At 44.3% G+C, this 18112-nt stretch overlaps 1 protein-coding gene across 3 annotated transcripts in view; it reads left to right on the forward strand.

The window, feature by feature from the left end:
- AKT1 (AKT serine/threonine kinase 1) overlaps window positions 1–18112 on the forward strand; it is a 112333-nt gene that overhangs the window by 82039 nt on the left and 12182 nt on the right. For all 3 annotated transcript variants that reach the window (XM_006132421.4, XM_075926452.1, XM_075926453.1), the window contains exon 11: window positions 7265–7479. In XM_006132421.4, the coding sequence (XP_006132483.1) occupies window positions 7265–7479 (215 nt within the window). The remainder of the gene's footprint in view (window positions 1–7264; window positions 7480–18112) is intronic.

Consider the following 18112-nt stretch of genomic DNA (forward strand, 5'->3'; position numbering starts at 1 on the left):
GGCCTTGTATCAGCACCGAGGGTGTTCTCCAAAACACTAGCGGTGGTAGCGGCTCACCTACGCAGGATAGGAGTTGCAATTTTTCCTTACCTGGACGATTGTCTGATCAAGGGCCGCACATGCGCGGAGACCTCCCACATGGTGAAGGTCACTCTAGCTCTATTCCAGTCTCTCGGCCTTGTTGTAAACACGGAAAAATCCCGACTGCAACCAGCGCAGATCCTCACTTTCATAGGAGCGCGACTAAACTCTCTCGAAGAACGAGTGCATTTACCGGTAGAGCGTTTCCAGGTCATAAAGGACCTGGTGATAACGATTTTGCAGTCTCTTATGCTACCAGTCCGCGTATACCTGCAGCTCCTGGGTCACATGGCGGCTACTACGATTATCGTACGGCACACAAGACTAAATTTAAGGTGCCTACAACATTGGCTGGCCACCGTGTACAATCCGGTCAGGCACAGTGTCCGCAAGACGGTGGTGATACCCATGCAGGTCAAACAGTCCCTCCACTGGTGGACCGACCCCACCAACATGTTAGTAGGGGTTCCATTTCACGCTCCACAACCAGCAAGAGAGATAACCACGGACGCGTCTCTCACGGGTTGGGGTGCTCACATGGGTACCGAGAAGGCACAAGGCCGATGATCCCCAGCGGAGATGTTGTTGCACATCAACCTCCTCGAGCTGCGGGCAATATTTCACGCATGCAGACGGTTCAAACAGCACATAAGAGGCACAACAACAAGGATTCTAACAGACAACATCGTAGCGATGTATTATGTGAACAGACAAGGCGGTGCTCAATCCAGATCCCTTTGTGCAGAGGCAGTTCGACTGTGGAACTGGTGCACTCGAAACGACATTTCTCTCATTGCTGCATACTTACCCGGTGCAGAAAACACTATCGCAGATGCCCTAAGCAGACATTTTTACCAGGACCACGAGTGGGAAATCCGTGCGGACGTCCTCAGACCCCTTTTTCACCGTTGGGGTCAACCAGACATATACCTCTTTGCCACAAGGACCAACGCGAAATGCAGAGCTTATTGCTCCAGAGCGGGAGTGGGCATGCACTCTCTGGGAGATGCGTTTCTTCTTCACTGGGGAACATCACAGTTATATGCTTTCCCCCCTGTTGTGCTCATTCCCAGGGTGCTAGAGAAGGTTGTCATGGACAGGGCACGAGTGCTGATCATAGCCCCGGCTTGGCCCAGACAGCCGTGGTATTCGACCCTCCTGCAACTCTCGACTCGGAAGCCGTACCGATTCCCTCTTCTACCGGACTTACTGTCGCAACGGGGGGGCTCTCTTCTCCATCCGAGGCTGGACACCCTCCACTTAACAGCCTGGATGATAGATGGTTCAGCACGTCCGAGATGCTTTGTTCGGACCAGGTAAAGCGCATCTTGCTCCATAGTAGGAAAGAGTCGACCAGAAAGACCTATCTCTCAAAATGGTCGAGATTCACTCGTTGGTGCGCTCCTAAAGACCTTGACCCCTTTCTGTCACCACTTAATGTCATATTGGACTATATTCTCCAGCTGCAGACGGATGGGCTGTCCATATCATCACTTAGAGTTCATGCAGCGGCGATTGCGGCCTTCCACATGCCCATCGAGGGAAAGTCAGTTTTTTCCCATCCTATAGTGGCAAGATTCTTTAAAGGCCTTGTTAACCTTAATCCACCAGTTAGGCCCCCGCCACCTGCGTGGAGTCTTGACTTGGTCCTCGACGTTTTAACCAAAACCCCGTTTGAACCTATAGCAACCGCTCCGCTGCCTCACCTCACAATGAAAGTACTTTTTCTCCTCGCTATAACGTCGGCACGTAGGGTGAGTGAGCTCGCAGCACTGATGTCATCACCCCCATATACAGTGTTTTCTAAGGAGGCTGTAACATTGAGATCACATCCAGCCTTCCTGCCGAAGGTCTGTACTGATTTTCACATCAATGAGCCGATCGTTCTCACATGTTTTTACCCAAAACCTCACACGTCAAGTCGGGACGCTATTTTGCACACACTAGACGTCCGCAGAGCTCTAGCCTTCTACATAGATAGAACCCGTGCCTTTTGGAAAACGAACCATCTGATCGTTTCCGCCCTGGGACACTCTAAAGGTCAAGCCTTATCTGCCCAACGTATCTCGAAGATCATCGTCTCGTGTATTACCACCTGCTATAGCATGGCCAAGAAACCGCTTCTATCACACCCTAGAGCCCATTCGACACGAGCGATGGCTACGTCGACGGCCTTTGTCAGAGGAGTGCCTTTACGCGACATATGCCGTGCTGCTACATGGTCGTCCAACACGACGTTCGCAAGACATTACGCAATAGTGCAGCGCTTGGCTTCTGATTCGGCCCTAGCCTCAGCGGTGTTGCCAAGCCACAATACTAGTGATTTCGTAGCCCACGCTTAGTGGATTACTGCTCCGGAGTCACCAGACGTGGAGCACCCACGGGGACTACCCGAAGAAGAAGAAGAGGTTACTCACCTTCGGTGCAGTAACGATGGTTCTTCGAGGTGTGTGTCCCCATGGGTGCTCCACGACCCGCCCTCCTCCCCGCTACGGAATCTTTTTTTATTATCTTTTTCAGATGGCGGTGAGAGGAACTGGCGGGGACCGGGTCGCGCGCGGCTGATCAAAGGCGCGAACGCTACTCGCGCATGCGCGACCCGGTCGATTACAGCTATGGCAAGCTCCGATTCGCGGCGCCGGGACCAGCCCGACACCAGACGTGGAGCACCCACGGGGACACACCTCGAAGAACCATCGTTACTGCACCGAAGGTGAGTAACCTCTTCTTTCTTATCAGACCCCCTCTGCCTCCCACCTCAGTTTCTTCTTAACCGCCCTCGGTCCAAGTCAGAGCTCCAGCAGTTCCTCTGTACAATTTAAATTTAAGATTAGCTGCATAGTGTAGTAGATTGAATAGTTAGAATTTGTTTCCTATCTCCTTTTCCTTTTCTCCCCATTTCCTTTTCTTTAACCTGTCAGGGATAATTTCACTTGTGAAAGTCCAGCTTTCCAGGCTTTAAACATTGCCTCTCCTGTCAAGAGGCAATTCCAGTCTGGGATGGACATTTCTACTGTGTTCACTGCTTGGGGGAAAGGCACATACCTCAGAAGTGCTTCCTTTGCCATAACTTTAAGGCTTGTGCCAGACAAGCGAGGGGCCTTGAATTCATCCTCATGGAGAAATCCCTGTGCCTGACCTATGACTTGGGACCACAAACTTCTCATATACTTTGGATTCTGTTAGATTTCCCTCACTGACTCTGGATGGGAAGGACCTAGAAAAATGGAGAGCTCTGTGTTCTCTGATATTCTCCAAAACATCAGTACCACCCATGCCATGGCTAAGTACCTACTAGTCAGCTGGATCTTCCAGTATCGCTAAAGATCCCAAGCAGACAGACTCTCAATGTTTGTCTTCACTATGCAGTGGATCAGTGCTGCAACAATCCATCGACCATAGGTCAATTTATCGCATCTGCTTAGATATGATAAATCGATTTCCAAGCACTTTCCTGTTGACTCTGGTACTCCATCAGGATGAGAAGAGTAGCTGAAGTTGATGGGAGAGCAGCTCTTGCTGGCTTTATTGCACAGAAAATAATGCAGTAATTACATTGACTACAGTTACGCTGTTTGCGTAACTGCAGTTGTGTAGGTTAGGTTGATGGGGAGGAGGGTGTTAGTGTAGAAGAGATCTCAGAAGGGCAGCAGAGAGATGACTACCCCTTCTACTGTGACATGGATTGCAACAGCTAAACACTCAGTGCCTCAGCTTATGACGCCATCTCCTGGCCCTCTGGTGCATAGCACAAAGACAGCGCTACCAAAGTCTACTTTATCTCTTTTGATACAAAAACTATCAGCACAGATTCTCCTGACGCTGCAATTCCTTCTTGTACCACAATAATTCCTGGTACTCAAAAAATTACAAATTCCATCTATGGTGCTGAGAATTTTTCCAACATTTTTCATTCTTTCCAGATGAGACCATTTTGCCACCTATAATAGGAGACAATTTTAAGCAATTTCATGAGCTGTTTAAAAATTGCAGACATGCTCCAAATCCCCCTGGAAGAGGTTTCCGTGTCCCAACAAATGTTGGTTGGCATATTACACACCAGCCTACTGAAAAATAGCCTTTCCTATAATGAGGCATTCCTGGAGCCTGCCAAGGCCATCTGGCAGACACCCCAACAATACCACTTACTTGTAAGATGGCAAATAAAAAATATTGCATCCCATCAGAAGTCATAGAATTTCTATTTTCACCCCCCCCTCCCCCCAGCCAAACTCATTGGTGATAGAGGCAGTCAAAAAGCAGGGGAGGCAACCCATATAATAAAGAGTGTAAAAGACTGGATCTTTTATGTTGCAAGGCCTATTTATCAGTAACGCTGCAGTTCAGAATGGCCAACTATGATGTCTTGATGGTGAAATGCAGTCACATACATTATTCCAAACTATGTGAATGTATTGACTTTTATCCCTGAAGACAAAAAGGGGCAATTTAGATCTGTCATTTCTGAAGGCCATCTCACAGCGTCATGGGAACAAGATCTATTGTGTGAAATCTAAAATGAATGTGCCTCTTGGATCTACCTGTCTGGATTCCCAGAGGAGATGTGTAGTCCACCATAGAGGATCTTCCCTTGGAAGGTCCGAAATTATTTGAGGTAAGACCGACGAGTCTCTCCATGCAACTCTAGACCCTAGAGCAGTGTTAAACTTTAGTCTCTGATTATAACTGAGAATTTTGTGGGCCAATGAAAAACTGGGAAAATCTCACCAAGAATTATTTCATTTTTTGATTTTTTCCTGATGTAGAATGTGTCCGAAGCAGCCATGGAATGTCTCTATATGGAGTTCCCCTCAATCATTTTATCAACAGTAGTTGCCTTTAATATTTGTAACAATCTAATTGAGCCATAACACAGACGAACAAATCCTTTTGACTAATCTAGCTCACTCCTTTCATTGCAAATCCCAGCTATGGGTTGTAGTGTTAAATTCTGAAGGCTTTTGTCATCTGGTTGGTAGTATGTTAAAAATCTGTAAATTGTGTGTGTGAGTATCCTGTATGTTTAAGGTCATGTATCCTTCAAAGCAGGGGGTTTCTTTTTTTCCCTCTCTATTTGTAACTTGAATCTAGCATAAGAGCGTGTTTATACAGTTGTTACATAGTTGTTTTAGGTTCATATTGGAATCTTGTGCATGGATGTCAGTGACTGAACTGTGTCAGCTTTGATGTGTCAAATATATTGATGACTATCCTGTTTACAGCTGTTCTCTACTCTTGTAAATTCCATCGCACAGCTGCCTAGAACTGCTTGTCATGAATTGAGCATCCACTTAAATTAAGTTAAATGACCTTGTTACCTATTGGTTAACAGTTACCAGGCATGTTGCAATAAATCATAGGTATAAAAATACCTGTCATACCATTGTATATGATTTTTTTCTCCTCTCAGTTGTGAACATACTTAAATCATTGCCTTGTTTTGTATGTCATTAATATAAGCACTGCAGTGTTTGCAAGAAGTATTTTTTACATATGGAAATAAAGGTTGGTACTTGTTCTGTGCTGAATGGAGGTAGAAATGCAGGGTTCTAGCTAGTAATCTGGATTATAACTAGTGTTCTTTTAGTATCTTGGCCAAATTATTATTTCATTTTAGAAGACCTGAGTTTGTAGGACTTGTGTGTGTGTGTGTGTGTGTGTGTGTGTGTTAATATCCCTATTGTGTATCCAGGAGCAAAGTGTTCACTCTATTTTAAGTAACTTAAGTGGTTTAGAATGAACAGGAAGTGCTTATTGAAAGGGTGTGGCTCAGAAATATGGCTAACTACTGTATTGTCATACAATATCTCCTGTGAAGTTAGAGTCCATGATTCCTCATAAAGGATGAAGCCGGCTCCTGGAATCCTGGCAGACAAGCAGCTGTGTTAGTCTTATACATATATGGGGCAGCTGTAGAACCAGCTGTCGTTTGGTGTGAATCATACAGCAAGAGATGCTGTAAATAGACCTGTGTGGGGTAATCTAATACCGGACAGCCTTTGGATTTTTACTGCAGGGCTTTTTTTCGAGTTCAGATAATTTTTAAGGCAGGGCACTGAGTAAAAAGAGAGAGAGAGAACATAATTTCTTACAAAGAAAACTTTGATCTTCCTATTTATCCACAAGATCTTTCTCATTAATTCATAACGCATCAGATCTTGCTCCCATGGACATTAGTGGAAAAACTGCTTCTGGCTTTAGTTGGTTCTTTGGTCCTGAATCCCACTGAAGACTTTTATTTCTGAGCATAAAAAGTTCTGAGCATAAAAAGTTCAGTGTATTGGGTTGACACTGCACAGCACAGATGAATGAACAAACAGTGCTTTTACCTCTTCCAAGTGATAAGCAGTAAAGTGCAGAACTGTAAGAAGAGCACAGCTATCGAATACCACATAACACAACCCAAACCAGAGGACAGAATTAAGAAAAGAAAATTGTAATAGTAGATTTTCTCCATTGTGAGAAGTTTTTTTTCTTCTTCTTCTCAACATCTGTGTGTTTAGTAAGGAGACTGGAAATTGCGAAGTTTGAGGAACAGATTTTCAAAAGATTTTAGCTCACATTTAGGGCAACATAAAGGCCAGAAGTGCAAAAGGCGAGATGAGCAGTTTTGAATCTCTGGCTCTCAAGCTCAGCGATTCTTCTAACATTTGCAAGCAGACATTCATAGGTTGCAGATTGATTTTTCTGGTGAGAATGTTGAACGAAAACATGAGTTGACAGAGAGAGGAACAGGTATAATTGTAGTTTTCATGCAACAGGTTAATCAGATCTCTCCTGCTCCCCAAATGGCATCCTGTTTTTAAAATGGGGCCCCATTTGGAATGGTTTCTAATGAATAAGTTAGGATTTAGCAGCTGGCTTTGTAATCTGAGAACGGACTTGGGTTGTCAGTCTCTCAGCTTTAGAAGGTTATGCATTTCAGGGAAGTAATGTGTGTGGGGAGAGTGCCATCTCTCTAGCTTCTCCCCCCCCCTCCCCCACTTGCCTTGAGTGTTCCCTGTTGATAAATCATTGGTGTGCATTAGTGTCAGTTGTCTGCAAGGGGATCTACTCTTGGTTGCTGCAAGGATGCTGTGAATTGCATGAAAACTAATATAATAGTATAAGTCCTGTCACTTGAATTCCCTGCCTGTTCACAACATAGGAATATGTATTAAAGCAGTGCTCTATGTTTCTGCAGGTGCTGGAAGATAATGACTATGGTCGTGCAGTGGACTGGTGGGGATTAGGAGTTGTAATGTATGAAATGATGTGTGGCCGGCTCCCTTTCTACAATCAGGATCACGAGAAGCTCTTTGAACTTATCCTCATGGAGGAGATTAGGTTTCCACGCACTTTGTCACCTGAAGCTAAATCTCTTCTGTCAGGTTTGCTAAAGAAGGATCCTAAACAAAGGTGAGAATTTTTTAAAAAAATCAAACACTTTAATTTCTTTTGTTTTCTGAATGATACCTCTGGTCGCATTTCTTCATAAGATCCACCACATCAAAACACACATGGGGGTACAATCATCTGAGGTACAGAGACACCTAAACAAAAACAACACACATCTGTCTAGTTGATTTCAGAAAACGAGTTAAAAATAGTTTCTCTTCAGTATTGCTGCTGGAAAGAGCCACGTGAACAGAGCAAATTATACATTCCACCACACTTTGCATATGGTCATTTTCAGTAAATAAACACAGGAAAAGGGGAAAGGTGTTTTCCCCCCTCTAATTTCTTTCATTTACAATCATCCTGAATGTTTCAGATAGAAGTGTGACTTTTATTTTACTGACTCTGCCCAATTAAACATTGCTGATTTATAAAGAACTGCAAGTAGTTGACGAAGAAACCTGTTTGTTTGTTCTTTCCTTGTTTTAAATATTGACACAGACTGGGTATTCCAAATTGAAACAGAAAACAACTGTAAGTAATAAAGGGACAGAGATGCAAAATTCCCTGCCTGACATTGTGCTGTACAGAAGGCTACAATCAAAACAAACTATTCTAGATCACAGTGAACATGACTTGTGCATACTCTACAGCAGGGCTACTCAAAACTCAGCCCATGGGCCGCATACAGCCCGCAGTCCGTTTGTTTGCGGCCCGTGGTGCGGTTTGGGTTTACATGGGACTCATGTGGCCCGCAGGTGGGAACCAAACAAAAAAGCCGTATAATGGTCTTCTGTTGATATGTGTTTTAGTAGTTAAATTCCTGGACTGTCTTTTTCATTAAAAGTGCTGTCATATGGGTGGAAATCGGGTAAATATTGCATTTTATTAATATCAGCAGAACTGACTTAAACAGGGCCTGCGTGATGTGTAGTCTTGCCTTAATCTTTATATTTATGCCCATCAGTGTGAAAGAAGCTGTTTCAAATATTTGCATATACATTTGCATGTAAATTCAACCGCACTTAAGTTGTGGCCCTCAGCACGTGCTGTGAGTATCATTGTGGCCCCCCGGGGCTTTCAAAGTTGACTAGCCCTGCTCTACAGTGATTGCTTTCGCATCTAAAATTTTATTTTCTATTTTATTAGTTCCTAACTGAGTCAACCAGTTGTTAGTTGTGCTGCTCCACAACTCGCTCTTGTCTCTGTCACGTAGTTAACATTCTTTCCATGCATCCATCTTGTTGGTTTTTACTGATAAGTAAAAGATTTCATACAGCATCAGCAGTACATTATCACCTGATTAAAAGGGATTTTTGATCTTCCCTACTGACCTATCACTGCTTATAACAAATTGCACTAGTGCCTACTAGGGATGTGAAAGTATAACCATGGAAATAGCTAACTGATGAGCCTTGGCTCATCAGTTAACATTCATGGTTACACATAGGTGCACAAGGGACACGCTGGCGTGCATAACGAGTTTGCTTAAAAGCTGGCTCCCAACCTGCACTTGCTCCCAGGAGCTGACTGCCGCTCCATGTGTAACCGCTGAAATTTGAAAACATAATCCCAGCTATACATCTAAAATGATGGGGAATGCATTGGCTGTTAGCACTCCAGGGAAAGAGCTTGGAGTCATTGTAGATAGTTCTCAATGGCAGCCAAAAAAGCAAACAATGTTAGGAATCCTTAAGAAAAGGGATAGAGGATATCTTATTGCCTCTATATAAATCCATGGTACGCCCACATCTTAAATATTGTGTGCAGATGTGGTCATCTCATCTCAAAAAAGATATATTGGCATTGGAAAAGGTTCAGAAAAGAGCAACACAAATTATTAGAATAGCTGCCATATGAGTAGAGATTAATAAGACTGGAATTTTTCAACTTGGAAAGAGATGACTAAGAGGGAATGTGATAGAGGTCTATAAAATCATGACTGGTGTGGAAAAAGTGAATAAAGAGTTTTTTACTCCTTCCCGTAACACAAGAACTAGAGGTCACCAAATGAAATTAATAGGTAGTGTGTTTAAAACAAACAAAAGGAAGCATTTCTTCGCACAACACCCAGTCAACCTGCGGGACTCCTTGCCAGAAGCTGTTGTGAAGGCCAAAACTTATAATAGGGTTCAAAAAAGGGCTAGATAAATTCATGAAGGATAGGTCCATCTGTGGCTATTAGCCAGGTTGGGCACCAATGATGTCCCTAGCCTCTGCTTGTCAGAAGCTGGGAATGGATGACGGGATGGATCAGGTGATGAATACCTATTCATTCCCTCAGGGACACCTGGCATTGTCCTTTGTCAAAAGACAGAATACTGGGCTAGAGGGACCTTTGGTATGGCCGCTCTTATGAGAGTAATCCTGAAATTGAGACTTAAAATATTTAAAGCCTGGTTTTTTGGTTGGGTTTTTGTTTTGTGTTCTGGGGGTTTTTCTTTCTGTCCTTTGATCTTCCCATGCCCATTTTCCTGTGTGTTTGCTATACTTAGTCTTGCCAACTCTTACCCTCCAAGACACCCTGGCTTGAGCAAAGACTCACTTCTCATGTCTGCACTCTAGTTTATAGTTTATCTCTTTAAGGACATGTGACAGTTGAAGCCAGTAGACAGACTTTGCAGAAAGATATCCAAGTCAATTTACTTTAGACTGCATGAGAGAGATGCAGATTCCTGTAAAATAATAAATACCAGGACACCATTTACTGCTTTAGTTTCCTCACCACTCTTGAGGGTTCTTTGATATATGCTCGGTGTCTTCCAAAGAGTGCAGGATACAGTAAAACTCCAATTGTGTGGCAAACAGTGGTCCAGCACTCCCGATAATCCGGCACCAACTGGAACCCAAAAGTGCTCCGGCCAGCTTGACAATTGGAGTTGCTGGTGGGAAACGGCGCAGCAAAGGGCGAACCCTCTGCCGTATTGCAGGAAGGCGGGGGAAGCCCTGTGCCACCGCTGAGAGTTTCCGGGAGGGGAGCGGGCTCCCCAGACTGCAATAGTTATCGCTGAGCAGGGGGGTGAGGGGCGGCGCTGCGGGACCAACCCGGCAGCACCCTAGCTGCTCTGCTCCACCGCTTGTCCGCTACTTGTTAGTTTCAGCAGCAGCAGTGGCGGACTTGGAGAAGCGGCGGAGTAGAGCAGCTGGGGTGCTGCCGCGTTGGTTCTGAAGCGCTGCCCCTCACCCCCCTGCTCGGCGTCCGGCAGCACCCCAGCTGCTTTGCTCCACCTCGCCGCTTCCCCAAGTCTGCTTCTGCTACTGCTGAACTGACTAGCGGTGGAGTTGGGGAAGCAGCGGAGCAGAGCAACTGGGGTGCTGCCGGGTTGGTCCTGCAGCGCTGCCCCTCACCCCTCTGCTCAGCAATAACTACTGCAGTCTGGGGGATGGGGAGCCCGCTCCCCTCTTGGAAACTCGCAGTGGCGGCACGGGGCTTCCCCTGCCTTCCTGCAAAACAGCAGAGGGTTCGCCTCTCGCTGTGCCATTCCCCACCCACCCCCGGACGCAATGCGGGTCCCATCAGACCTGTCACAGCCCCCCGCCGGAGTACCTCCCGATACTCCGGCATATCCGATAATTCAGCACCACCTAGGTCCCAAAGGTGCCGGATTATCGGAAGTTTACTGTACTTCTCCCTTTCTTCTTTAGAACATTATCTTCTTTCAGTTTAGATGGAAACTTTGCTACTGTAAAAATTACACACTAAATGCTGCATGTTCACAGAGCTCTGTCACTGAGAGAGAAGCCAATTTGGAATGATGATTGTCTCTCACTGGATAGGCTTAATTTGTATAGGCTTAATTTTGATCAGATAGTAATTGTCAGAACGAAGGGCAAAAGTGAAGTAAGGATGTTAAAATGGGGTTAATCGACTAGTCGATAGGCACTTCTGCATACAGCCCAGGGCCAGCGGGAATTCCCTCTGACTTCGCGCTGCATGCGGATGCCTGCTTTGAAATGTACACGAGTCCCCAGTTGGGGCTCTTGTGCATTACAAAGCCAAGGAGCCCGGGGTCAGTGGAGGACTTTGCCTCCCACTGACCCCGGGATCCATGCTATGCTGCATGCTGCTAGGAGACCCAGGTCAGCTGGGGAGTCCCCAGTTGACCCCAGGTTCCACGCAGCACTTCTCCAGCACCCCAGCCGACCCCAGGCTCCACAGCAGCTGCCCCTTTGAAATGCACGGAGGCAGGTTTTAAAGGGGCAGCCCGACGCAGAGCTAATCCACGGATCAGCTGTGAGGCGAGCTGCCCCTTTAAAATCCCACCTCTGCACAAATCAAAGGGACAGCCATGGAGCCTGGGGTCAGCTGGGGACTCCCCACTGGCCCTCAGCTTCCCGCGGCATTTCCCCAGAACCCGGGAGCTCATAGAGGCAGCAAGAAGAAGAGGATATCAACTAGTCAAAAGACTATCCTATAAGCAAATGCTTATCAGATAGTTGACTAATTGACTATAGTCTTTAACATCCCTACACAGAGTTGAGGCTATACTAGCGAGTGGGGAACTAGAAGAATTATTTTGCCAACTCTGCCTTAATGCACTTTTTTGAACATTTGAAAACCACTCCCAGTTACCATGTCCCACCAGCAATCATCCTATGGCTCCACTGACAATTGTAAGAAAAAAGTATCATCTGACTGGCGTCTGCAGAGCAAATGAAAACCATCCTAACTATTCAACACACAAAGGGACAGCTTCCTCCAGGACTCAACTGACTTCCTTCAGAAATTCTGCAGCATTAACAACCTCCTTTTGAAGATTGTCCTTAACACCACAGAGGTCACTTCCCTATACACCAATATTCCTCACAATGATGGCATCATTGCCTGCCTCAAACAAATACAAGATAGTGGACAACTCTGATGTCCATCCCAGACACGTTACCAAACTCATGCAATTCTCACCCATAACAATTTTACATGCAACAACAATTTGTCCAAACCATTGAAACAGCCTTTGGTACTAGGATGACTCCCCAATATGCTGGTCTTCATTGGCCAACTTTAAGGAGAATTTTTGGACAAATGCTTCCCAAAACCAATGGTATTCTTGACATAATCAATGATATTTGTATTTTCTGGACTTATGACTTAAACTCCCTCATAGATGTCCATCACAACTTTAATCACCTAGCCATTAAACTCTCTTTGGAATACTGCATCACTAACTTCCTGGACATCACCATCAGCTTCAGCATTGGAACCTTTCAGATGACTTTATACAAGAAATCCATGGATCATCCCCCCTATCTTAATAGATTCAGTAACCACCAAGATCTCTGCTGTCTACAGCCAGGCACTCAGCTACACAGAATATGCTCTGAGGAGGAAGCCAGAGATATACACCCTAACACACTTAAAACCACCATTACCAAATCAGGACACTGCACCAGAGAAATAGATTGCATCATGGTGTGGGTGACCCAGATATCCCAAGAGATCATGCTTCAATACAGAAATAAAAACCCTTCTGACTGCACACTTCTAATTGTCATCTGCCATCTCACGTGGGAATCCATATGGGGTATCATCAAACTACTACAACCCGTTCCTGATGGGGATCCCCATTCTGAGAGACATCTTTCATGAATCTCCTTTTCTGACCTTCACACAACCCCTCTCACCCTATTCAAGCTCGTCAGTAGCAGGCAACTCCTGACGGATCAGGAGACACCAGACCCTAATAGAACAAAGGGTGCAAAACTTTGCACACCTATCTCCACTGCTACAGTGATCCACTGCTATCCCCCACAATATATCTTTCAAGATCCAAGGATCCTACATAACCTCACCCAGTGCACTAAATGCTCCCACAGAAACTGCATGGATAGAACCAGACAATCACTGCGCTCTCAAATGAACTCACACAGGAACATGATAAAAGACAAAAAGCCATCTCACCCGTGGCTGAACACTTTCCACCAAGCGTTTTCACTATATTTCACCTCTCAGGCCGCCTCCTCACAGGAAACCTGCACACCACTTTCAAAAGACAAGCCTGGGAGCTTAAATTCATAATTTTTCTAGGCACTAAAAATTGTCACCTTAATTAATACACTGGATTTATGGCCTGTTACAGCATTCTGTAACCCACTAATCCCCTTTTTTTGTCCTATGACTACAGAAGCATGGTGTAGACGGAGCTTGATCCTGCCTTGAGGGCGGGGGGCTGGACTCGATGACTCTCGAGGTCCCTTCCAGTCCTATTATTCTATGATTCTATGAATGGACCTTGAATGGTTCCTTCGCACATGTTCTAACTGCTCATGCTAAACTATCAGTTGGATCTTATGATGAGCTGTGATACTCTCAATGCCTTTCTCAGCCCTGAAAAAGAGCTCTGTGTAGCTCGAAAGCTTGTCCTTCTCACCAACAGAAGCTGGTCCACTAAAAGATACCTCACCTGCCTTGTCTGTGAGAATTTAGGCAAAGGAGTTCCACAGCACTTCAGTGTGTTTAAAGCTTTTGTTTCAGCTGTATACAGAGAGTGCTTTTGAGGGTTAAAATGGTAGAATTTGAATTGAAGAAAACAGATTCTGTAAACTTAGGTGTATTGAGGATGTGGTCTTTATGATAATCAGAGGGATCAATATAATACCAAGTAATGAATGGCTTCAGTTAGTGTTAATTTGGGCCTACATATGAATTGGAGACTCTTGGGAAGCAGTGATTCTAGCACAATACAAATGGGGAAAGGAAGAAATTCTGCCCTTTGTGTGCCACGATATTTGGAAAATATGGGCCTGCTGCCAAAATATTCATCTCTGAAGCATTCAAGTGAAATGAAGAGCATTTGGAAGGAACAAAGTGTCATTTAACACATATATCCTGCTAGCAGTGATTAGATCATCCTATATCGCAAGGTGGACCTTGCAGAATATCTATTGTGTGGTGACTGATAAGGATTCTAATAACGAGTTATGTCTTGATAACCCCTTTGGGAAATATTAAAATATTGTTTGGAAGGTTTTGGAGTTACTAAATACTTTAGCATAACTGTATATATTGAAAATAGATAGAGACCAACTGGAGAATACAATGATTTAAGAGTCTGCTGAATAGCAGGTAACTGGGGAAGACCCAAAATGAGCAACTAGCAGGTGAGAATCAAGAATCTTAGAGGTTAAATTTTTGTAAAATCCCTTCCGGATGATAATGGGTCAAGGTGAGACTATCTTGTGTAGTCTTGGTCCAGAAAGGATTTAAGTGCAAGCTCACTAGCAGTGGGACTACTTACATGTTTAAAGTTAAGCACGTGCTGAAAATGCTTTTCTGGATTAGAACCATGCTGCAGTAGAGTTGAGATTAAGGTGAAGAACTAGTACTATATATTTTATTTTATTTTAAAGCTGTGAATAGAAATGGGTGTTTAGCATTATTGATGAGTTAGCTGAGATGACACCATCTAACCATGATTCGGTAACTTTTTTGTGTTTCTTTTAAGGCCACTGGTTAAATATTGTCACTAGGGCCTTACCAAATTCACATCCATTTCGATCTGTTTCACAGCCTGAAGGTTTTAAAATTGGTCAGTTTCACATTTTCAGCTGTTAACGTCTGAAATGTCATGTTGTTGTAATCTTGGGGGTCCCTACCCAAAAGGTACCTAGAAGTGGGTCTGATCCTTTCTCCCTCCCCCTGAGCTGCCACGTAAGGGAAGAACACGTCCTGTCTCTCCCCAGCCCAGCAGGGACTTGTGGCTAGGAGCCCCCATGGTAGGGCACTTCCAGGAGCAAGGGGAGACGAGACCTTTCTTCACAAGTTTCCTCCAGCTGCAGGAACATCCACTGCTGGATCTTCCTGCAGCAGTGGAAGGCACTCAGAGGTGAGTCTGATCTCCCTGCACTGAGCGAGAGCTGTCCTTCCCCTGTCCAGCACAGAGTTGCAGCTAGGAGCCCCCTGCCCGGGGCACTCCCAGCACCAAGAGGGAGATCAGATTTCACGGTGAAGGGCTTATTTCATGGTCTGTGACACACATTTCTTGGCCATGAAATCGCCACTAATTATATCCCTGTCAGTAATTTAGGTGTGCAAAATGATTACTATAGTTGCACTTGGATTTCCTTCAGAATAAGTGGCTATTTTTCACTTCTGGAACACAGACATTTGGAAGAGTCCGATCATTAAAATAACTTCCAGACTGCAAGCAGTTTTATAAGCTCAGAGAATGCACATTTCATGGTCGTTTTTTTTAAGAACCTCTTTAATGATGATTTTTCTCTTTTGAACTTAGGTCGAAGCACAAAATAAAGGTCCTTGACTGTATATAAAAACAAACAAATGTTTGGCACTCAGTAACGACAGCCATTTAGACTATAGTTTGTTCTGAGTCTTCTAAATCTTCTAAGTTTATGTTCTCACTTAGGGTATGTCTACACTACCCTCCTAGTTCGAACGAGGAGGGTAGTGTAGACATACCCTTAGCCTTTGTAATATTTCTCTGTAAACTTTTTTAGTGGTGTATTACTAGTTTTATTTATACTCATGGTTCGCAATGCAAGAATTGCAGAGTAAATTGTGTTTTGACTTGTGTTATAAGAGGCCGGGTGACGCACTGATGAGGTGCTAGGCTGGGACTTTGAAGAGTGGATTCAGTTCCCAGCTCTACCAGATTTCCTGTGTGACCTTGGGCAAATCACTTAGCCATTCTGTGCCGCAATTTCGGATCTCTAAAAAGGAGATAATAGTACTACCCTACCAGACAGGAGTGTTTGGGAAAGAAAATACATTAAAGTTCATGAAGTGCTCAGAAATTATGGTGATGGGCATCATATATACAGGAGGCCAGACTGCATCTGGCTCCTTTCTATTTATATCCTGCTGCCCGTGCCACCGAATTTCTAGGCAGTGGTTCAGGCAGCAGGATCCTATTTAAATGGCTCAGGGCTCCCAGTTACAGCACTACCTCAACAGGGGCCTAACCTGTAAGCCCTTTAAATAGCCACAGCAGTGCCAGGTGGCTGCTAGGCAATGCAGTGGCTGCGGGGCTGGGAGCTGGGAGCCTGGAGCTCTTTGCTGTGTTTTTAATTCAAAGCCTCCAGCCCCAGACAACTCTGACGGGAGGCTAGTTCCTAGTCCTACCCCTTCTGCGCAGGCCCCGCCTCTTCTTGGGGTGGTGCCAGCCTGCGACCACATCCCAAAATTCATTAAGTGGTTCCCCTGTGAAAATGATTGCCCACCCTTGGACTAGACCATCATGATAGCTGCAACGGTACCTCTTAGATTAAATTCACAGAATTTAAGGCTATCTGTCTGATCTGTGTTTTGTTTGAAAAGAACATGCTTTTTGTATTGTTTTGATAATGTGGTTCAGCACAGGAACCTGCATGGGGTATTATAAAAAGCAAAAATTTCCCTCGCCAAACCACAGTAGGGTTCCCATGGCAGTGGTTGTACGAGGGGAAGCTGAGTCACCCCTCACCTATCACCGCCCACTGCCCAGTGGTTCAGACTCTGAGAGGAAAATATTTCACCCAGATAATAAAGTCTAAGCTCCTATTGACTCAGGGCTTCTCTACACATTAACTGTAAGAAAAATAATTAAATTGTAATGGATAGGTGTCATTATTTTGGGTCACGTCTGTGTAAACATTCTTGTATTGCAAGCAAAGTGCCCTATCTCAATATTATTGAAATCAATAAAAATCCTTTTGTTTCTCTGAATCCAAAAAGGAGGGTAGGTTCATGTACAACTTGATATTACATTTGTCAGGTTGTAAAATATATAAAATATGCTGTGAAGTGACGACTCCTTGTAACTGTGTTGGAAGGAAGGCTGGAAAGTCAGGACTTGCTCAACTCTTGCTACAAAGTGTATTTTTAAGCATCACTTATCTCTGAAAGTTGACTAAAATGACAAGATGGGGTTCCATGTTTGTTTTCATTCTCTTCCATAACAGCGTCTTAACAGTAAGAGTAATTATTGCAACCATTTACCAAGGACTATGGTGGATTCCCCATTATTGGCAATTTTTAAACCAAGACAGGATGTTTTTCTAAAAAAATCTGCTCTGGGACTTATTTTGGGGAAGTTCTCTGGCCTGTGTTATGTAGAAGGTCAGATTATATCACAGTGGTCCCTTCTAATATGATTCAACTCTATGAATCATAACAAATGTGTCCACAAAGAGAGCCTTTTACTGACCTGTAAGTCATGCCTCCAACAAATGATTAGGGTTCCGCAGGTCAAATTCTGCTTTTCTTCATTTATATGGTATATCTCCCATTATTTTCAGATTTTAGCCTCATTCCTTTTAAACCTAGTTGCTAGGTGTAAATGATTTCACGTTGAACCGGAACACGGTCAAACTTATTGCACAAGGAGGACTAACATCCAGTTCACTTTCCAATTGGTATGCACAGGATCTGCATACTAAAAGTAATAACAGATATGAATTAGAGCAGAGATGTTGAGTGTGTTGAGTAAGAGAAGTCTACTTTTCAAGTCACATCATAGAACTTCTGTTTCAGGGCCTATGTTTTGAAGCATACATTTTAGATGCATCTCTTGATGTATCAATCATTCTGTCTCTTAAACATAGTTCCACTAGAGTTTTGGAATAGGGTTGTGAATGGTTCATTGGTTAACCATTAAGCATCACCCTTAGGAAGCACCGGGCGATGCTTACTGGTTACAGTTGACCAGCTGGGGCTGGA

This window comes from Pelodiscus sinensis, chromosome 4 (assembly GCF_049634645.1).
Source record: "Pelodiscus sinensis isolate JC-2024 chromosome 4, ASM4963464v1, whole genome shotgun sequence".
NCBI classification, from domain to species: domain Eukaryota; kingdom Metazoa; phylum Chordata; order Testudines; family Trionychidae; genus Pelodiscus; species Pelodiscus sinensis.